This window comes from Chiroxiphia lanceolata, chromosome 8 (assembly GCF_009829145.1).
Source record: "Chiroxiphia lanceolata isolate bChiLan1 chromosome 8, bChiLan1.pri, whole genome shotgun sequence".
In the NCBI taxonomy this organism is placed as follows: Eukaryota; Metazoa; Chordata; class Aves; order Passeriformes; family Pipridae; genus Chiroxiphia; species Chiroxiphia lanceolata.
In genome coordinates, this window is record NC_045644.1 from 4,506,485 (window position 1) to 4,529,421 (window position 22,937).

General features: G+C 41.9%; 1 protein-coding gene across 2 annotated transcripts in view; it reads right to left on the reverse strand.

Annotated features, from left to right (window-relative positions):
• C8H10orf90 (chromosome 8 C10orf90 homolog) overlaps positions 1–22,808 on the reverse strand; it is a 65,326-nt gene extending 42,518 nt beyond the window's left edge. For both annotated transcript variants that reach the window (XM_032695414.1, XM_032695413.1), the window contains exon 1: positions 22,586–22,808. In XM_032695414.1, the coding sequence (XP_032551305.1) occupies positions 22,586–22,751 (166 nt within the window). In that variant the 5' untranslated portion in view covers positions 22,752–22,808. The remainder of the gene's footprint in view (positions 1–22,585) is intronic.
• Positions 22,809–22,937: the final 129 nt, after the last annotated feature.

The window sequence follows — 22,937 nt, forward strand, 5'->3', positions numbered from 1 at the left end:
AGTGGAGCACCAGCCATGCCAACTTTAACAGAGACTTTTCATGCTACTTCTGTGCAATAGAAGCATTTGGTTTTGTGTAATACTTGGGATTATTATTTCTTTCTGGAAAGTCTTTCCCATTAAGTGCTGTGATTACAGACATCAGAAACTGCCTGATGATAGGGGATGATAAAACCAGGTTAAAAAAGTCAGCATTCACAATAGCTAAGATTTAAATAACTATGAAGCCTAAAAAGTTCTCTTTCTAAGTCACTAGTTTGATCACAAATAAATAGTTTTATTTTGCATAATTTAAGAATTCCATGCAGCTCTCCCTAGCTTATTTGAGTTGCCATTGACCTGCCTCATTTCTAAAGCTAACAGCTCTTCACACAGCTGAACTTAGTAATTATTCCACCACATAAAACTTTTCAGTTGGTGAATTATTACCTACATTTACCTTTTGAAGGGAAAGTAAAAAAACCAAATCTCTATTCATCACATGCTTTTACCGCGCATCCATGACTTCTTTGATCTTGGAATTACCCCTTTTGAATTCCATGACAACAGGTTTAGAAACACAGATCATGCCAGAGATTAAAACAAAAACGTTGTCATATGTACATAAAACAGGGCATGGTGGATTTTGGGTTTATCACGAGACTCAACAGAAGATAATTGGCAATCGCCTTTTTCCTTTTCTTCTTTAATCACTCAGGCTTTCAGTTCAGAAATAGAGGTGCAGAAAAGCTTGGGATTGATGCTTAAACGTTAAAGCCCTCAAAGCTTTAACTCTGCATCTTTTAAATGCCGGAAAAGTAGAATTTTCAAGCTCTCTTTGGCTGTGGGTGTCACCTGGATGGGAAGGAGCCAGGTTGGGAACTGTCTGCACCCACCAGCCCCATCAGGCTGCTTTTCAAGGAGCACTAACCTGCTGCCTAGCAACCACCACAACTGATGATTGTTTGTATATTCCATTTCTTGTGCAAGACTAAAAGCTCAGATCCCAAATTATTGCATTCAGCAACATCAGAGCTGTGACTGATTGAGAAGAAAACGCATTTTCCTTTACTTGCTGCAGGTCTTCCTCGCTCTCCAGGGTTGCATTTGTAAAATATCCACACACGCCCCAACACACTTTGATGCAAGACCAATTGGAAAAATATTTCAATATGTGACTAGTTATTTTCAAAATATTCATCCTTTAGAGGATACTTCTGTGAATAAAGTCATTCACATACCTTTACATTTTAATGATGATGTCCCTAAGACTGATACAGGAACAAACACAAAGGGCCATGTTCTCCTGGGCATGAGGATGTTGCATAGCATGACACAAATGCGCTTGCAAAAAACTTGTCTCTGTGTTTTAGAAGTCCTGTTTTTTTCCTAACTATTATTATTTTTCCTAATTATTATTTACTGCATGTGAAACACTTAAAGAAAAACAAATGCACAGAACAAAAAATCTGACAATCCTTTTGCACTGTGCCCTCTGCTTGGATCAGATTTTAGCCTGATTTCCAAGAGGACTTTGATTTATGCCCTTTCCTTTTTTATGCCCAGCCTTGGGCTTTTGAGCTTGTGGCCTCTTTCAAACGTGACAGAAGGGTCGATAGCTCATCTCCAACGAGCTCCCCATGAAAATCAATGACTTTGTAGAAATGAGAGGATGCCACAGGGAGAGGTTCACTGGGTTTCCCGTGTTTGATCCATGGACACTCCTACCAGCTGGGCAGGACACATCCCTCATGGGGGGTGTTGCTCCTCGTCCTGGGAGCAACGAGGAGGGACGGGGGGCAGGTGGAAGAGGGAATGGCCAAGGAGACAGGGGAGGAGGGAGGAGCACCAGTGTGATATTTGGGTCTTGGCTCATGGGCTCTGTCACAGAATCACAGAATGTGCTGAGTTGGAAGGGACCCACAAGGATCATCCAGTCCAACTTCTGGTCCTGCACATGACCCTTCCAAAGAGTCACACCATGTGCCTGAGAGCATCATCCAAACACTCCCTGAGCTCTGTCAGCCTTGGTGCTGTGCCCACTGCCCTGGGGAGCCTGTTCAGTGCCCAACCACCCTCTGGGGAAAGAACCTTTTCCTGAGATCCAACCTAAACCTCCCCTGACACAATTCTGGGCAATTCCCTGGGGTCCTGTCCCTGGTCCCCCCAGAGCAGAGCTCAGTCCCTGCCCCTCCGCTGCCCCTCCTGAGGAAATTGTAACTGCAGTGAGGTCTCCCCTCAGTCTCCTCTTCTCCAGCTGGACACACCAAGTGCCCTCATGAAATGACCTCTTTCTTTTTAGCCTGTATTTTCAATTTAATATTTTTGCTTTCAGTCTCTAAATATATATTGAATCTCATGCTAAGATTATGAAAATTATGGGGCTTAAAAGTTGGTGCTAGAGGCCAATCTAATGATGCCATAACTGGTACCTTAGACATAATCATGTACAACATCTGTCCCGTTTAAAGTCACGTAGCAAATCACTACTAGTCACCCTCCTAAATATGCCTATGATAGGCACAGCATTGGATACCCAGATTTTATCCCAGAGAATACACAGAATAATGCAGTGAGAAGGAATAACTGAACAGCTCAGAGTAACCAAATGCTGAAGTGACCCCCTCTCAAAGGCAGAATTAAGTGGTTGTGGATGGTTCCCACCACCCCCACTTGGTTTGTCCCACAGTTGTTCTTTTCCATGACGATCTCTGATCCAGAGCCAGCACATAAACCATTAAATAATTTAGCTGCACTCTTCATCCAGCACTGCTCCCCAAGCCAAATCCTGGCCCTTCTCAGTTTCAGCATTTCCACTGAGTGCTTTGGGACAAGGATTGATCCCAAAGGTCTCTTCAGGTCCACCAGTTACACGAGAAAGGCTTTGCTGAATGTGCTTTCAAAAACCTCTTCGGTCATTATCGATATTCTCTCTAACATTAACTGCCATTAAATCCTGCAGCTGGAAGCTGCAAAATGACCTGTAGGACATTCCCAAGCATTTTCAAGCTTAACAAAGAGCATGTTAAGAGCTGCTGGTGACACCAGTGCTTTGGTGGGATGTGACCAGTTGATGGTCTGTCTGAAGCCCAGGGCAGTGAACTTTGCACTGGGAGTGTGCAGAGAGCCAGGATGCTTTGGCAGAAAAGAAGCTCAGGTGGAGTTTTCTTTTAGGAAAGTTTCAGCTGGAAATTAGGATATAAAATTCTACAGCCTGTCTACACTGCTACAGCCCTCAATTTTGACATCTCCCGTCTCCATTTAGGGCTGGCTTCCAGCTGAACTCTCTCATGATGCAACACGACTCTTCCCCCTCACCTTCTCAAAGCCAAGCAAAAGCACCAAAGAAAAATTCCTTGGAAAAAGTGGGCATGTTGTGGAATAGGCTGTAATTATTAACCTGAGCTCCTTGCAATGGACACACACTGTGCCAGTGGATTAGTCATTGCCAGTCACGTTAACTGAGTTGGTAATTCTTTGTATCAGCAACACAGTGCCCAGTTCTACCTGACTCCTGAATCCCGGTGCAAATACAGCTCCTATCCTTTTCCAGCCAGGGTGAGCTCAGGTAACTAACACATAACTACTGTGGGGACACCCTTCCCTGTCACTCAGCTGCTGGTCCCACATTTACCCACTTTAGAACAGTGTCCTGGCTGAATTCTCAGCCACAAACCCACTGCAGTTGGTGTGAGAGGCCAGGGAAGTACTTCGTTGCCACCAACTGTGCTGTCCCTCCTTCCAGAAATAACAATTACACTTCCCCTCTGAGCAGCACGTCCCCTTCCCCCTCCTTTCTACAACTACATCTTCTTTTTTCTCCTGATTTTCTTGGACCGATAGGCTTAGGTGGATGTCTTTATTGGATTACTTGGACTTAATTTGGTTAACTTGCAGGGGTTTTTTTAGGAAGAGATGGGCTTTTGGCTGTTTTGTTTGCTACTTTTTTATTTTGTAATGGACCTTTTTTACATCTGCTCAAAAAAGTTACCTTGGTGACTTTTATATCCAAAGGGAAAATGGAGAAGAGCCTGGTCTTTGCTGGGACACATATAAATGTGTGCTGGGAGCACTCCAAGAGCTGTCCCACCATGAGGAGGAAAACAAGCCAGTTTTATTTCAAACCATGGGCCATGGAGCTTAGTGATCCTGTATTTTCTTTCCCATAACACTTCCATGCAGTCTGGATGGTGAGAATGATAAACAGATGTGTACACACAGGGATTGAATCTAGAGAGCACTGCATTATTCAAGAGAATTGAGGAGAAAAGGCCAAAATTTACAAGAGCAGTATTTACTGTAAATTAAAATCCAACCATTTGCAGCCAACTTGAGAGAGAAACACTGCAGGGATACCTGCAAGGCCATTGGGTTAAAGATTTTGTCCTCCTTACACAGATTAAAACCCAGGCTTTCAGGATAGTGCCTTTTTAAAAAGCAAAAGAAAATTAAAGTACGCTCAGAAGTATGTATATTTTGTGGGTGCTTAGTGGGAGAGAAGTTATCTATGACATAAAAAAAATAAAACAAAAATTTCAACCACTCATTTTAAATAAAAGGGCAAAAATGTTTCTTATACTCTAAACTGAAACCACCATTTTGGAAGATCAGTCTGCTCTATGTCACACTGATTTAGAACCATCTTATTGCTCCAAATGTGTCACTGCATTAGTTAGAGAAATGTTGCAATTAACACCTTGGCCAGAAATTCAATGCTGACAGATATAAAAACGTAGATTTATATTTTTCATTCAACATTGAAGACAGTTTATTAATCCACAAGCAGGTGGATTTTTCTAATTTATCTAGGTCTTTTTATATTTAAATAAAATACTGAAATGAGCTCAAAATGTTTCTGTACCCTGGGTATACCTTGGTGTTTCTGCCTGTGGTAGCCATTGTAAGAACACTTGGGTTTTCCCAGGATTTCCAAGGTAGAGGGTTTGGGGTTTTGTTGTGGTTTGAAAGAGTTTTTTGTCTTTTGTTTTTGGGTTCCAACCCCCCCCCCCCCCGAGAGCACTACCAGGTTAGGTCCCTGTTGCTTTTTAAAAAGTAGTGTTATTGACTTCCTTGCAACTAGACAAGGAAAAGTTCCACCATTTCCAAACCTTATTCCTCCCAGCCTCTTCTTTTCTAACAAAGCTCCCAGTTAGTGGTTACTTATTGGCAGAGCTGGATTAAGGTTTTATATAAACTAAACCCAAATTATTCACGCTTGGATTCCTGGCATAAACTCCTCCTTCTGGGAGCCAACCCCAAGCTCCACTAGGCTGGGTCAAAACTACTAGAGGAAGAAGCAGGGAGGAGAGGTTATGTGGTGTGAAGCAGTGCTGTAATAAAATACAAGATTTCCCTGCCTGAAGAGTTCCCAATACCTGTGCCTGCAGCAGGTTATGATAACAGCCTCTGCTTTGTGTGAAGAAATAAACAGCTTTGTGTTCCTGACCTCTAGCACATGTAACCATGAAATCAGAGTGCAATTGTAGTTATTTGCTGCTTTTTAGATATTCATTTCTCTTCCCTGGTGCTTAAAAGGGCTGGCTGAAGGCAGCTTATACTAGATTAGGCTTCCACCACTTTTCATGCATTACAGACTCCAAAGGCATTTTTTCCCTCGCAGAAGGTGAAAGTGTTGAGTCATTTCTTTTAAAGATCTGTTGGGGTTATTGCTCATAAAATGAGAGGCAGCACTCAAGGCAGGGCTAAGTGAGGCACAGAGTCCAGCTGCAGCTCCCACATTCCCCTGGACTCAGGGCCCGGCTTTCCTCCCTCACTCTGCTCACCCTTCCCTGGCTTAAACCAGCCAGGCACCACCATCTTATCCCAGATCATAACGTGGATTAACAAGGGCTCATCGGGATGGAACCGGGTGCCAGGAATAATTAGGGTTTAAAATGCAAGAGCCTGGCAGGAAGGGATTGTCATTTGTGAAGCCAGTCCGTTTAATGGAGAAATAACCCATGTTTTACAGGAGCGGATAATTTGGCAGTCACAGTCTCAGGGGCTCAGAGACATAAAATACAACCTCATCAATGTGTAAGATTAGGAGTAATTAGCCCCTATATGGTAAAGTCATCAGTTGGAAACTCGACTCTGTCTGGGGACTTTTTGTAATGATGCCTCAGGGACAAGTGAGATGGGACCTCTGACTTCTGTGATTTGGAAGGGACTGAGACCTAATTAAATCTGCAAAGATGCAGTAACTGTATTAAAAGGGATTTTTAAATATGAAGCATATTCCCTTTCACTAAACAAACTAGGTATAATACACCCTGGAACAGGGAGAGAATTAATCAAAAGACACTGAGCCAACAGCTGCTGTGAGGCTGCCAAATGGAAGATGATACAGGATTATCCAGAATTGAAGAACATTTAATAAGAATTGAAGAATATTTATAAGAATTGAAGAATATTTATAAGATTTGAAGAATATTTGTAAGAATTGAAGAATATTTGTAAGAATTAAAGAATTTATTTTTTTTTTTAAGGATAAGGTTTTATTTCACTGTGGTGAAAATCAAGCACATCACGCTCATTGTAAACCCAAGAGAGTATGGTTTTTTCCAAATCTGTTTCTCTAAGTCCATAACTTATAATAAACATTGATTACATAAATAAAAGCTAATTCTCTTGCAAAAATAATATATAATTCACTTTTCACTCATTACAAAAAACCCCACATTTGCATAAAGGGGATTCACAGACCTATTATATTTCTGCTACTGAGTTCCATAAAGCACTTCACATCTTCCATTTCCTTTAAAAGGTTTGGCTCTTTGTACTGGAGAAATGAAGGATTTTAAGTGAGCTTCTCAGCAATGATTGCCTCATTTACATGATCTATCTTCTCCCAAGACAAAAAAAAAAAAATCCCTGGATGTTATTAACATTTTTCTACCATAACTCAAACACTCTGCACTGTGTCAATGAAGAGCTGGATCATCAAAGCCTGGAAGTTAAGAAGAAAAGTATTTTAAGGGCATGAACTAAGAGTGGACCAACAGAAATATACTGATGGTAAAGAGAAAAAAGTACTGAGATGACACATATAAGTTCACACACTTCATCATGCTGCTTAAAAAGGAATAATTAAAATGGCATCAAACTCATGTCTAGGCAGGTCACTGCTGGAAGAATTTGCCATTTGCCCAAAACCTTCAATATGACTTTTTTCTAAAGTCTTAGAAGCAATTTGATTCTTGCATGTGTGATGGTGGTGGGGCTATATTTTTAATGTATTTGTTTCATAAAAGAACCACCTTCTGCCATTTCTGCCTCGATTCAGTGTTAATTTCCTGAAATTATCCACCATTTGGGATTGCCTGGAGAACTGGGAACTCAAATCCATATTTCAGCTGAACTTGGTGAAAGGATATCAAACCAAACCAATGAATACATTATCACAGACAACACACCCACAGCCAGCTGTACAACTAAAACCATGTTATTAACATGAATACCAAGACAATTCACTCAAGAAAAAGCACCTCATGCAAACCAGCCCCCAAAATTAAAGAGGTCACCCTGTCACCTCACTGGGGATATGGGTTTGAGTTAATCATTCAGAGACTGTTATCATGGAATGATAAATTTGTTTGGATTGGAAGAGACCTTAAAGCCCATCCCATTCCACCCCCTGCCACGGGCAGGGACACCTCCCACTAGTCCAGGTTGCTCCAAGCCCTGTCCAATCTGGCCTTGGACACTTGCAGGGATGGGGCAGCCACAGCTTCTCTGGCCTATGTGCAGAAAAACTCAAACACTCCCATGGGCTGTGAAAATGAATCCCCCATCATAAGCATTGATAAATGGATTAGTGCTTTCCTTTAATTACAGCACATACATGAAATGGTTTCTCCCCTGCACCATTTGGTCAGTGCAGTTCCACTGGCAGCCATATGGAAAAATTTTTTGCAAGAAAAGAAAACGTAACCAGTTACTCTGTTTTTAGCAGAAGAGCATGATGAGCTTGATGGCCAGTCAATCACTGTGAGAAAAATCAACAGCAATCTAAATGCTCCGATATTTCAAGCCTTCAAGTGACCTTTCGAGAGGATTTCAGTTTGAAAATACAATATGAGGAAAAGCTCTGATTGCAGGATTCATCTTATATCCAAAGCCTTTACTAAATGTCTCTTGCTAGAAATGTAAAATAAACAGCTGGGGGGATCAAAGGTAGGGAAAAAATGAAAGAAAGTAAAGGTGGGCTGGTGCTTTATCTGGATCAAACTACATATATAAGTATTTGTCTTCGATTATGTGTGTTGGAAATATCCCTCAGCTTTTGGGAGGAGATCAATCTCTCCTCAGGTAGTCAGACAAACTGGGAAAGACAAGGTGGATACAGGAAAAAAAACAAGAAACACTGTCACAGGAAAAAAAACAATCCCACTCCAACAGCACAGTCCCTGTGCTGGAAAATGCAAGGGAAAGTAGGAAAATAGAGAAGTTTACTGGGAAAACCCTGGAGAATAAGGAGGAGGCTGCAAAGAAAGCCTTGCCCACCTACACCAGAACAGAACAGCACAGTTAATGCTTTTAAAGTTGAGAGAGTTTTCTTGGATGGTTTTTTTTCATGGGTTTTTGTGGGGGTTTTTTCATGGGTTTTTATGTTTTTTTCCCCCAACTAAAAGCTGGAGAAAAGTTGGTTATAAAAGCCTCTGTATTTTTGGTCAGAATGGAGAGAGAAAATCTCAGGTTTAAAAAAAAATAATTTGAAAGAACAGTGAAGACAAGGAAAGCTGCATTTGTACCTGAAGCATAAAAATAGCAACCAAAGCAATACAGTGTGTGAGTTCAAGTAAGAACATATAGTATAGAAATGCTGAGTAATCCAGAATGCCAGCTTAATTTGAAAAAAAAGATATGATATCACAGGCATCTCAAAAATATGATGGGATTAAGGTACATCAGTGGACAATATAAAAAAATAAACTCAATATAAATTATATGGAAATGACGAAAGACCAAGTTGACAAAGGAGCACAGCCAAGAACCAAGGAAAATATACAGTAAACCAGGTAAATAAATAAAATACAGCAGTGCCTCTAAATCCCCTTAAACACAGTTTGCATCCTAAAACAGCAGGACTATACTAAGAACCAATATTTTCCCAGAATGGCCCAGAAATGGGAACATTAGTGCAAAATACTGGCACTAAATAAGTTGGGACTTGTCAGCAAAAGTCAAAAGAGAGGGAATAGGGTAGAGATGGACAAGAATAACAAACATCCTGAAAAGATGCATAGGAAGAGATGTGGTAATGTTACGAGATAATTTTTCTGCACAACATGCAATGAAATTATGAACCTGAATGACCAGAATCAGGATAAGGCTGTAACTGGATCCTTGCTCTGGCCCAGTGCTGTTATTGTGTTCCCATCACTATATAAAAGACACTGTTGGCATCCTTCAGAAATAGTTAGGAAAATAGGACCTTAAGAAATAATGCAAAGATGGATTTGGAGAGGAGTTTTGTTGTTGTCTTGGGAATTTGGGGTGGGATTTTGTTTGTTGGTTTGGGGTTTTTAATTTGCTTTTTTGCAGGCCATATATACACAGTTAATTGTGTACTACAAGGATTCATGAATGTGAACAACTGCAGTGTTTCACCATGAGAGGACACAGTTTGGGAGAACATAAAATCAAAGAATAGTTTGGTTTGGAAGGGACCTTAAAGCCCAACCAGTTCCACCCCCTGCCATGGGCAGGAACACCTTCCACTAGACCAGGTTGCTCCAAGCCCCATCCAACCTGGCCTTGGACAACCCCCTTTTGACATAAAGAGAATTTCAAAGAAAATTCTACCCTTCCCAAGGAGTAAATTGATCCAATAACTCCATTACACAATTATTTATAGTGTATAAATCACGAAAAAAAACCCACAACAAAAGCAGTTCAGAGCTGCAGTTCCCTTTGATGCATATTTGCAGAGAAATTATATAAATTAACAAAACAGAAACGAGTTTAGAGGTTCCCCCTCACACTTACTGATGCCAAAACAACATACACTGGGCTGAAGAAGAAACCTCTGCTCTAAAACACAAGCTAAGCTGTTTATTGAAACAAAAAGCAGCAAGTCAAGGCTTTTGCCCATCCCATATTCTGGGATGAGTCTAGAGAGCAAGGTCAGAAGTTTAATATTCCTATTGATGTTAGGAAACAATGACAGATTTATTGTAAAGATTTGTCAGCAACAGCAGTGAGGTCACAGTGCCCCAAGACACAGGAAATGTTCATCTACCTGTACCCCCATTACAGCTGCAGGATAAACATTCCCTTACCCAAGCATTTGGCTTGAGAAAACATGTATTTACCTTACAAAGCTGCAATTCTGCATCAATATTCAGCTAATTGGAGGTTTCCTGTCATTAATTTGGATAATATCCATTCATCTCACATAAATAGCTTCTAGCAGCTTCTTTAATTTAACCTTGCTTTTAGCCTTCTTTTTTTTCCCTGTCACGCAACCAGTAATTCAGTGCTCACAAATGACCTCCCGTGCCACGGTCATGCCATAACAATCAATGGTAGGGTTTTCATAAAACAGATTAAATTCTACAGCACTGGCTTTGGTGAATCAGGAGAATGTGTTCCTTTTAGCTGCTCAGAGTTAATGTTTGATTTTTAGCTGAGTGCGCTGCGTTGGAAAGAGTAAACTGGGGACACATTGTATTTTTGTTACATATTTTTGTTACTTACATGGCTGAAATGGAAATAGAGCCATAGCATCCATGACACTAAAGCTGACTTTTAAAGATTTTAGCCTCTTATCTCAATACTTAAAATAATACATGAGGAGAAACTTCCCATGACAAAGTGTTTCTGTATAAATTTTGAGATTATTACATTATACTCTAATGATTATACTTTCTACCTTGTGTCACATCAGATCAGAATGAGGCAGAGCTGAGGATAATGTTCCCACAAAGATTTAGAGGTGGCAGATGATTCCAAAGTAAAAAATTACCTCCATCACAGCAAATCACATAACATGTTTTGTTCAACACTAAATTATTATTTGCCATTTAAATTAAGGATTGCAAGGGAAATTCATTCTGAGCCTTTTCCATTTCCCTCATATTCACAATTTGGCTAATGAACCAAGAAACCAATTAGTGAAACATCTCAATTTATAGCAGGTTGAGGTAATCCTTAGCCAGGGCACAGTTAAAAATCCTGCACTGTGAAAAGAAGACTTTTCATCTTCAGAAACAGTGCTGGGGAGTTAATGAGCCCTCTTGAAACAGAGCATCAGTGATGCCATTTATGGCTGCCCCATCCCTGGAAGTGTCCAAGGCCAGGTCGGAGCAACCTGGGCGAGTGGAAAGTGTCCCTGCCCATGGCAGGGGGGTGGAATGAGATGAGCTTCAAGGTCCCTTCCAATCCAAACTATTCCATATTTCTATGACTCTTTACAGATTTTATGATCCACAGCTCAGTCCTTCTTAATAGGTGTCTCAGGTAGTTTCTCTAATTATACATAAATGGCTCATTAAAGGGACAAAGAAACAGGAGATGGACTCTAGACCTGAGATTCAGAAGTGTATTTTCCTGTTCCCAAAACAAACCCATTAGCTGGGTGGGAGGGTGAGGCAGGGAAACAATAGAGGGTTCATAGGATGAAAGACAGCACATAAAGGAATAGGGAAGGCAACCCACTGCTCGAAGGAATTCTTTCCTCAAGGAGCTGCTCATGCATTTAGGACAACAAAAATGTTAATGTACTTTAATAAAGTACATTAAAACATAAGAGCCAGGAAGTGCAGCCAAGACATTCCCTCTGCTGTTGTCAAACCAGAGGAGGTAACATGGAATACAACCTTGTTTGCTAAACCCTATTTCTTCCATGAGGTTTCCATCCCATTGCCACTTGTTTTTAACATTGTGTTATGACCCTTGGTCAGACTGATTAAACAGATATATTTTTTCCTGGAGAAGATTTGTGCACAAGTGCCAGACATGAATCAACTGCTTCTTCCTCTATTAAACTGAGTCAAATCCTTACATCCTTACCCAGGACCCTAAAATATTTCCCATCTCCCAGCCTCCCTATCATTTCTCTCATATCTCAATCCTTGACATCCCGAAGTCAAATCCATTCTCACCTCTCCAGACATCAGCCCAAATGCAACTAACTGGAGTGTCTCAGAGGGGGAGACACCTGAGCTGGAAGAGGGGCAGAGTCATAGGAGTGTGCAGGGACCTCTAAAAGATATGGAATTTTTTGGAGACACTGCCTGAATGGAGGCATTTCCCTCCTGCAGCTCAGTTAAGCACTTCCATAAGTCATTTGGGAACAACTCATCCCATATTCCAGTAGATCTGTGTGTGCACTTCACAGTTTCCCAGATTTAGAGGAATTTCATTTCAACAGGAGAGCACTTCCAGAGATGACCCTCTGCTGATACCCCTTCTGGCAATCAGGCTGTGCAATCCCAGTTGGAAAAGCAGAGAAGCAAGAGAAGGGAAATACTTACAAGGGAAGTGGAGCCTGCTTGACACATTTGAGTGCCCGGGTTGGACACAATTCAGGAATTGTGTACAGACACACTCAGATCACTACAGACAGCAAGTGTAAGGAATAATTGGAACTACTCAGACATTATTGAGCTGCAATCAACTAATCTCTTGGGAAAGAAACCAGGAGTCACCAACAGCTTAAGGTAAACATCTTCTCAGCACGTGAGAATAGGGAAAAAGGAAAACAAGGATTAGGGTGTGTAAGGAAGAGAATGCATTATGGAAAATACAGTAGCAATAACATAATCTAGTGATGCCCTACAGTGTTGTGTGTAGTACTGATTTGTGTCTGTGAAATTTTAAGAGGACCTAAGTTGATTAGATATATTTGTTATTTTAATCCTTGATGTACTAGGTACTCCTATAGCAACAATTTGGGAATGGCCAATAAGCACAGGAAGCTCGTTTATTAAACTCAGTGCATCAATAACCACAATTTTGCTGAAAAAATATTTAATTCAAATGCAATAAAGAGCTCATCTGAGGCTTGGGCTCAATTTGATGCTAGGTGGTAGAAGTTCATCCTCTCCCTTTTCCTTAGAATAGTAAAGAAGAAGGAGAATGAACTTGACTTTATATACAGCAGTGGTAATTTATGAGAAGCATGAGACAGTAATTGAGCCAGGAGTAGAAGTGGAAGTCTCCCGTGACAGCCTGTAATTGTCAGAGCTCCAGTGAAATGCAGCAGACACGGATCAAGCAATATTTTGAATGCCTGGATGTACCTGCATCAAACCTGGCCTCCAGACCTCTGGAGATCTGCTTCTCACTGCAGTTTGGTCCTTCCACTTTAATACAGAAAACATTACCCATACATCTTTCTGGTTATTTCTCCACTTTATGCTGAAAATATTTCATAAAGAAGTGCATAAAAAATTCCATCCCCTTAGCAACTGGGAGACTCCTGCTTGAAGCAGTGATGGGAAAGATGGGGCTCTGGGAATGTTAGAGGCAAGCAAGGATTCTGTGGGTGTGAAATTGTTGGCAATTATGTCTGATCGCTGGCTGCACATGTTTTTGCTGAATGTGTTCAGACTTACTGTGGAAATTGGCCTGAAGTATTACGGAATTTTGGAAACCCTGATTAAAATAAATAGTGTTCAAGACACTTGTACTGTAGAGAGACTCCGGAGTCCAGGGAGAGCTCTGTATGAGCAGGATGTGTCAGACACCAGAACAACGAATTAAAGAAAGGAATCAGCTCAGGAAATATTATTGCTGGTTTCTGAAAACAAGCTGAGACGCAGTTGCTACCTGAGGAGCACAAAGGGGAAGAGAAAGAACATGGGAAGTAATAAAGCAGAGTTTGGATGTAAGAGGCAGAGCGGCTCACTGAAGATCCCAACAGTACATGAGCACAGGTGATTGAGACTAAATCACTCCACGACCCTCTAGGCTGGGAGGGTTGGAAAGGCAGTACCAGCACGTGAGAAAATCCCCCTTCCTCACTCTTCCCTTATCTGCCTCTCCCAGACCCAGGGCAGGACTTCATTTCCCAGTCTGTAAAACACAGGCAGCAGCCCAGGTTTCCTTGCAGCTCACTGAGCTGTTCCTCAGGTTTCTCCCTGCTGGCTCTTTCTGACCTTTCTGCTTCCCAAGCTCCTGGAAGGAGCCACTGAAACAGCTCTTTCACTTTCCACAAGCCTATCAACCCTGCATTCAGCCCTGTTCCCTTGGAGGCTTCCACAAGCCTTCCCAGTGCAGTCCTGTTCAATCTGGAAGAGGTTTGCAGGGAATGACAAAATTTAGGAGTCAGACTTGCCTCAAAGAGGCACTGCAGGAATCACAGAATCCCAGAATGGTTTGGGATGGAAGGGACCTTAAAGATCATCTCATTCCACCCCTCTGCCATGGGCAAGGGCATCTTCCACTAGCCCAGTGCTCCAGGAGCTGTGGCCCTGCCCCGTTGCATCCCTTACTCCTTGTTCCAGCCTCACAGGGTGAAAGCAGCATTGGAAATGCAAGTGGGGGCCCTTCTCACAACCCCCCATGGGCCCTGAGCAAGAAAATCCCCCCTGGTTTTATGGAAGAGGGCTCAGAGACCCCTTTACAAGCCCTCTTATCTTTCCACCTGCGAGAGAAAAGGGACCTGCAGCGGTGTTTGGCTCCCGCATCCTCCTCCCACGTACAATAACCAAGCCAGCCCACATTTCCCACAGGACAGAAGTACATGAAAGCTATTTCTAATAACTCAGCTGCTGGTGGAAGGCTTTGTGTGCTGCTGAGGGAGGTTTTGGCTGTGGGCAGGATGGCAGCACAGAAATTGTCATCAACCACTCAAAGGGGAGTCAAGAGACCAATGCAAAACTCGGTCTCCTGCCTCCACAGAGGATGCAAAAAGAAGATGAAACTTTATTTAATGGTCTTGTGGCGCCACTGTGAATGTAGGTATCAAGGAGACATAAGTGTGTTGTATCAGGGATGACTCCCTGGGCCATGGCTGAATGTTGTGTTTAAGGCACATCTTCAGCCCTTTGGTGGAGGAATAGGTTGTTTTCCCAAACATAAAAGTACTTCTCCTTTGAGCACAGAAGCATTTCTCTGTTACCTTACCCATAAACATTTGGATTAAGCTGCTGTTCTAAAATGTTTCTAGGTAATATCATGACAGTTTCCTTTAAAGTGTTTTATTTCACAGCTAAACTGCTGGCTTGTATTTCAAAATCTCAGCTACAAGGTTCCGCAGATTTTGGAGGGTCTTTAGGATTAATGTGCTAAATTTCTGCCTCTCACACTCTCCTATCTCCTTTTTTCACTCATCCTGCTCCAAGGCATTTCTCCAAGAAGGTGATTTTCCTTCCTGCTCTGGTAGAAAATGCGTTGGAGTTAACTAATTAAGTACAGTTGTACTGTACATCAAATATCAGTAATAATATCAGGCAGTAACGTTATGTCGGCTGTGAGAACAGGTTGCAAAAACATCATACCTGTCATACATCACTGGGATAATGATTTGATGCATCTGTGCTGTTAAATCCTTCCTTGGCAGTGATTAGCAAGCAACAGGGTCTGGCAAATATCTATGGGAAAGAGGATACTGTAATGGTGAAGGCAAGGATCCTCCCCCATGGGCTGTCCTTCCCTGGGTTTCTCCCAGCCACAAAATCTAGTGTGTCTCAGAATTTCAAGACCTAATCTGACCAATCCTAAACCAGCTTACGTTTTTATAGATGCTTCACAAGCTACAATCGTAGAATGATTCAAATTAAAGCCTTTCTCGAGTTTAGCTTTAATTCTGGTGGAATTAATTTCATTGAAGACATATTGATAACTTGCCTTCACTACCCATTTCGGGGAGTTAAAAAAGGGAAATCTTAGCTAAGCAAAATAGCAAAATATCCACTGATAGAGGAATCTGTGAGATGCTCAAAATGCAGTACATGCAGCCAGTGTTTCTCCTCAAGTGCAGAGAAATGAATAAAGAGATGTTTTTGTGAATAAAGTTCACAAAACTCTCTTGGAGCATGTAAAACCCAATACCCTGCTCATCAAGCTGTGATCTCCACCACATGTATAATACCTACAGTTCTCAATGCCCCACTTGTCTTCTAATGTCCACAATTCCCAAAAAATTGTAATGAAAAGAGGTAAAAAATATTAAGTATAATAATAGAAATATAAGTATAATAATATATATAAAAAACCCCTAGACATAACCTCCTATAAATTGTCAGTGCCCATGGCCAGGTTCACTTGGGCACTGGGGGATGCAAACACAAGACTCACATCCATCTCCATTAATATTTTTAGTCAAAGGTTAAAGAACAGTAAAACAAACTAAGCTGTCAGAGAAAACACATATTAGCATTTAGATTAACAGTTATTATCTCCATTTCCCATCACCAGACAACAGTGAAATGTGTGATGATGGGTTTAGATATTTTTTCAGAGAGGTTAAGAGGTCCCTGAATTCAAAGGGCTGGGAAACACTGGCCTGTGAGATAAATGGCACTGGCTCTGGCATGTGCTGTGTATCCTCAATACATCTGGACTCCAGTTGGAATTAAAATTCATATTGCAGCAGCAATTAAAAGACAGAAGTAGGTCATGAGCTGTTGTTCAAGGCAATATGCAGAGAGAAAAAGAAGACTGAAAGCAGAAAAAAAGGGAAAAAACCTGAAGCAGGCAGCATTTGCCTTAAAAAAAAATCAGCCTTGAGAAATTCTGAAATAAAAGATAACAAAAAGAGGATAAAATAGGGAAATAAGAGTTTGGGTTATTTAGTTATGGGCTCCCCAAGCAAAGATTGTTGCCAGTAGGCAGTTCTCAGGCTGCATAATGACATCAACTCTTTTATTCCACATGGGAAGGATTGTACAAGAGATCCATCCTCAATGCCCTCCCTGTATATCACACCCAGTGCCACGATGCACACTGGAGTGTCCACATCCAATTCCAGACAAAAGAAGTGAGAAGGAAATCCCATTTCTTCCATTCCCTTTTTAAAAATGGAGATATTCTGTGCAGTTACCTGCAGGCTGGCACAGACCCTCCCTGCAGACAGCTCCTCTGCTTTTGCAGTACTGCACAGTGTCACTAATGAAGGTCAGGAATTTACTGGGTGTCTCATTTTTATTCAGTCACATGAGCAAAAAGATAGTTGAACAAAATTTTAGCAAAGTGAGAACCAGCCACATAACATTGATTAAACCTTGTTTTCAGTATAATCTACCCTTAAAGGTGACCTGTTAACAAAAACTTACTACACACACAGAAAAATACCCCCTTCCTGTAAGGCTTTGCAGAGGAACATTGCCTGTTAAAGTTTGATACTATCAAAAAAAACTTTAAAATAACTTTAAATGCTCCTCCTCAGCACCCAAAAAGCATCAGTTGGTGGTTTCAGAAGACACAGCAGGCAGAAGAGTGTAGAGAGCATGTCTCTGTGTGTGGCCATGGGCTGTGCCTTGCCCTGCTTTCCCATGGGAACTCCCAAGCCAAGCCATGCCAGGTGTCTTCCCAATCTTCCCAGACGTTTTGTACTCGACCTCCCAACTGTATTTTATATGTTTGCATCTCTAAGAGACACCAGAAGTCTAAATCAATGGAAGCACAGAAATAAATTTAATCCATTAAAATCAAACAGATTTGAAACACAAACCCTGAGGTGCTTCAAAGCACCCACAAAGACCTCCAAGATCATTGAGTCCAACCTTTGACCAGCCCTAATCCTGACAAAGAGAGACATGAGAATGTCATGTCAGGGATCACAGAAAACACGTTTGTATGCACCATAAAAAACAACCCAGGCTGCTCCACATGGCTGCACACGTGATTTTTGATACCAAATGAGCTGAACCCTTCTGGAGCACATTTTGGCCAAGTTTTAAGGATTTTTCAATAAATTTGCATGAAGACATTGTGCAGTCAGTGTTACTTCCTGCTCTGTCTTCTGCTGCTAAAAACACTTCTCTTTTTCCATATGTTTATCCTGTGCTATACTACAGACACAAGGGAAATTGTATCCACATTCTCTTGACTCAATTCTTCAGCTTCCAGAAGATGGTAAAAGTAAATGGTAATAATTTCATCCCTGCTTATTGTGTGTTTGTTCTGCACCATTATGTGCTCTGTCCCTTATAAATCCTGCACTGATGGTCTTGAATCATCAGGAGAGGTTTGTATAAAGGCAGCAAAGGCATATTTTCAGTTGTTTGTGATACATCCCTATGCAGGAACCTAATTATTAATGGTAACATACTATCAACAAGATACAACACTCAAAGAGAGCTGTTTATACTTTGCACAGAGGGGAGGAAAGATAATCCATGTTCAAAATAGTGGTCATTGCATATTCCTGACAGTAGTTTCCCAAAATTTTCCCAGCTGCTCCCAGTGGAGCGTCAGGTGTGTGACTGACGTGTTACACCATCACAGGACTGTGATTAATGAGTGTTGCACATCACTGATGGAAATCTGAGGCATGTTTGAGCCTGGGATCACACATAGAGAGAGGTTTGAGTGTGACTGTCCTCTGCCCACCTCTCCCTCTCTGCAGAGATACAGAGGCAGAACCATCTCAAGAAACAAGAGCAATGTTTCAACACCCTTGAAACCTGCCCAGGGGGGACACTAGTGTGGGTTGTGCTGGACCACAAACAGGGTAAGGACTGTTACTAACTCTGCTCCTCCAGGCCTGGCTGCTCTCAGACTGGGATTTACAGCAAAGGAACACATGGAGAACCAGTAAAAACCTTTATTTTAAGAATGTGCATTGCAGTTTTACCTGTGCTGTTGCCACATGTTAAAGTGTGACATGTACAGTCACACCACCGCAGCTTTTCCGCTTCGAATCCCAGAATCATTGAGGTTGGAAAAGACCCCCAAGATCATCGAGTCCAACCTGTGCCCGATCCTCACCTTGTCACCCAGCCCAGAGCACTGAGTGCAATGTCCAGTCATTCCCTGGATACCTCTAGGGATGGGGACTCCACCACCTCCCTGGGCATTCCTCGTGCCACTAGGAAGCTGCTGATAAGCCTTTAATTAAGGTAGTTATGTTGGTTTAATCTTTTGTTAAGGTTAAAGACCAGAGTGAGTTATCCACGACATCTTGAGGTTCCCTTCTGCTGTGACTGTTCCCTGGTCACACACACACGGCACTGCTGTCCCCAAGGTCCTACACACAGCAAACATGGCAAGTCCCATCACAAGGACAGGCTGGACCACGGGACACATCTTCCTCTCCACAGCCAGTGTCCACACCATGCTGTGTTAGATGAAGTTTGCCACGTGGCTGTGACCTGGGGGACCAATCAAGTCAGTGGTTGATGTTCCCAGGACCACACTCCCAGACCTTGCTCAATCCAGACCCTGTGCAGGCTGCACCCTGGCTTTTCCAGTCCTCCTGCTTTCTCTGCCACAGTTTCTCAGCTGCAAAACAACAGCACACTCAGAAATTTGCTCTCACAGAGATTCCAACCTGTGGAAATAGCTGAGACTACACATCACCCCCTGCCTCGTGTGAGAAGCAGGGAGACATGAGCATCCTCTAATCCTGGAATCAGTCAGGTTGGAAAAGACCTCCAAGATCATCCAATCCAACCTTCAACCAAATACCACCAACCCTAACCCTAATGAAGAGAGACATGAGAATGTCATGTCAGTGATCACAGAAAACACCTCTTACACACACACACACACACACACACACACACACACACACACACACACACACACACACACACACACACACAAAACCCCAACTCAGGCTGCTCCACATCACTACCCACATGATTTTTGACACCAAATGAGCACATTTTGGCCAAGTTTTAAAGACTTCTCGATAAATTTGCACGAACAACCACCTCTACAGTTCACAAAAGGTAGAAAAATTTAAAATAGGCACTTGACCTCTGCCCGTTGCCAGAGGGAGATCTTTAAACAAAAATAGCTGCCTGTGAGTTTTTTTATACAATTCAATAAAGGAGAATGGATGGATAAAAAGGTACCCTCCAAACTGTGGTTATAAAATTCAAGTTGATGTGCTACCAGTGCTTGTGGGATTCTCCAAAGATTAGGAATTGACCACATGGGCAGGGTTCAGGGGACAGAAGGGAACTTGCCTGGAGAGACTTAATGCTCCTGCTGGGATTCTATATGGAGTAAGAGAAAGGAAATGCTGCTGCCAAGGACCACTCCAGTCTCTCCCTGGCAGCAGCTGCCAATCTGGCCTTCCAGCCTCTTGGCACTGGGGACATTTTACTGCCCCCAGCACTCTCATGTCCATGAGAGCCATGTAGTCTCAGCACCAAACTGTTCCTGCATCCTATCTCTGTGCAAATAGACACTGAGAATCCACTGTACCTCATTTTCAAATATAAACCACCAAAATCTTCACCATGTCTTTGCCAAAATCTTACAGTAGATGAAAGAAAATCAGCTCATTCTTGACATCCCACTGCAACCAAAAAAAAAAAAACCAAAAGGGTACTTAATACCAACTTCACTTAAGTTTTTTGATACTGTCTGGAACCATTGCATTTTTACTTCACTTCTATTTTGGCCCCTTCAGGGTGCACACAAGAGAATATTCCACCACAGGAAGCATCTTAACAGAGCAAGGACTGCAAAGGGTGACACCCATACCCACACCACCACTGCTGGCATCAGCACAGACACAGCTCCACAGCTTGCAGGGCACCACGAGCAGTTCATGACTATTTATACTTCTCAACACCATTGTGCTGAAAGCTTTTAAGTAATTAGTTTCCCTCATTAACAGATGCACTGCCTGGGGAAGGGCACACAGTTGCTCCCAAGCCCCATCCTGGATTACAGGGCAGCAGGACACGGGCTGGAAGGGGAGAGCTTGGAAATGCTGAGCTGGGCTGATAAAAATGGGCAACACAACCCCCACATCTAAACAAAAATGGGTTATTTCCACAGCAGAACTGCAGGTGTTATTTTAGCAAGACCACAAACCATAACAGCAGCAAAAATATTCACAGGACATTACCACAAATCCCATGTATTAAAATCAGATAAACAGCATTTATCAACATCACATTTAAGAGATACTTAAGAGATATCAGGTGTCACGGTGGTTTTTTTGCTCAAGTTGCAAAAAAAACCCCCTAAAAAAAGCAAAGTTTATATCTCTCATGGACCAAAAAGTGATTTGCAAATGTGGTCAACAGGGTGAGCAGTGCTATTCCACAACTCTAATAAAACTCGTGGGGTTTGTACCTTCTCCCTGACACATCTAATCCATTATTCCATTTTTCTCTTTCATACTTTCAGAGGGAAAACCGGACGTTTGGTAGAGTCTAATTTAATATTATTATCACTAATGCATTCAAACACATCACTAAAACCCGTGTTGCTAAAATTGCACTGCAGACAAAACCAGGTAAAACACTGTTATCTCCCTGGAAAAGCTGGGCCTTGTGCTACAGCACCTACTGATGGGAGGCTATTCAAAGCAACAGGATTACTTTTCTGAGTAAGGATTACTCCCATGATTAAGGAGTGCAGGATTACATCCATTGTTTGCATATCTGCTGTTGTTTACACATCCCTATTTTCACCTCTTGGATTTTTTTTTTTTCTTAAAACACAGGGCATTTAATTACTGTCAGCACTAGATATCATTATGCTGTACTTTTATCCCTTCAAAATTTTGGCTGGTTTTTGGATGCCAAATAAAATGCCTTTGTGATCAAAACAAAGAAAATAAAGCAGAAGCAGCAGAATCTGGACTCTGCAATTAAAAACAAATAAAAAAAGAGAGAAAGCCTTGTTATCCACAATCGACTCATTCATGATTCATTTCACGTTCATGCTCCTACCCGTGGCCTCTGCTCTGGGGAGCTGATTGTTTTTATATCAGTTTTTTAATTGTACCAAATACTGAGTTACCTGAGAGCTCTCAGGCACTGCTGACAATATCACTACTGGAAAATAACAGAACTCAGACAACTGAAACAAACAATACAGGTAGGTTTGCTGATAATGATTAATAAAGCAAAAGACTTGGAAGTTTTTCACTTTATAAAGAAGTGGTGAAACTTCCTTTAGTTCATCGCTGCCATACAAAATATATCTCCTTCCTCTCCTTAGGAAAACCACGTTACCAAAGTTTTTCCACTATTTTATGACACAACAGAATATCTAATTCATGGTAATGTTTTAATGCAGGTCTCAGTTCCTGTTCCCAACCCAGTCAGGAATGTATTTAACTGAATAAAGAGCAACAATACAAGTTACACTTTCAACAGGGAACTAACATTTTTTTATGGAAAATAAAACTCCTTTCAGATTCTTGCATGTGACACTGAATTACGTTAGTCTCAGTTTGGAAAAATCAGGCTTGGAACATAAATATACCTTATTTTAGTAGCATGCTACAGGGATTTGAAAATTTAATTAGTACAAGATAATTTAAGAAGGCTTGATCATAACTTTTGTGTCCGCTCTGTAGGTACTCCTTACATACTTTCTGGAGTTAAAATTAAAGGTATTTCCTGCCTTTTTAGGCTTCCTTTAAAATCAGAAAGAATGCAGAGTGTATTTAGAAAGACGTGTGAAAAGAGAAAAGAGTTTACAGCAGGCTCAGAAAACATCAGAAGTTGCAACAACTTACCAAAACAAGCAGTTTTCTCCCAAGAAGCAAAGTTTATGGTCAGGTACATCTGAGTTACAAAGGACTGTGTTCCCCCAGTCGGTTTTGCACAGGGCTTAACCTGGAAATCCAGCCGGGCGTGTCGGGCACAGCGGGGTTGCGGAGCTGCTCCCTCTCCCGAAGGCATCCCGGGCTCTCCAGGGCCAGGGGATGGGGACAGCCGCCACTTGTTGCGGCGGTGACAGGGAAAGCCAGGATGTGCCAGCTCGGGCTGCCGAGGGCATGAATAATTCACCCTCCCACCTCCCGCATCAACGCGCTGCTCTGGCAGCTCCAATGGAGCAATTCATTCCAGCCTTTGTCTCCGGGAAAA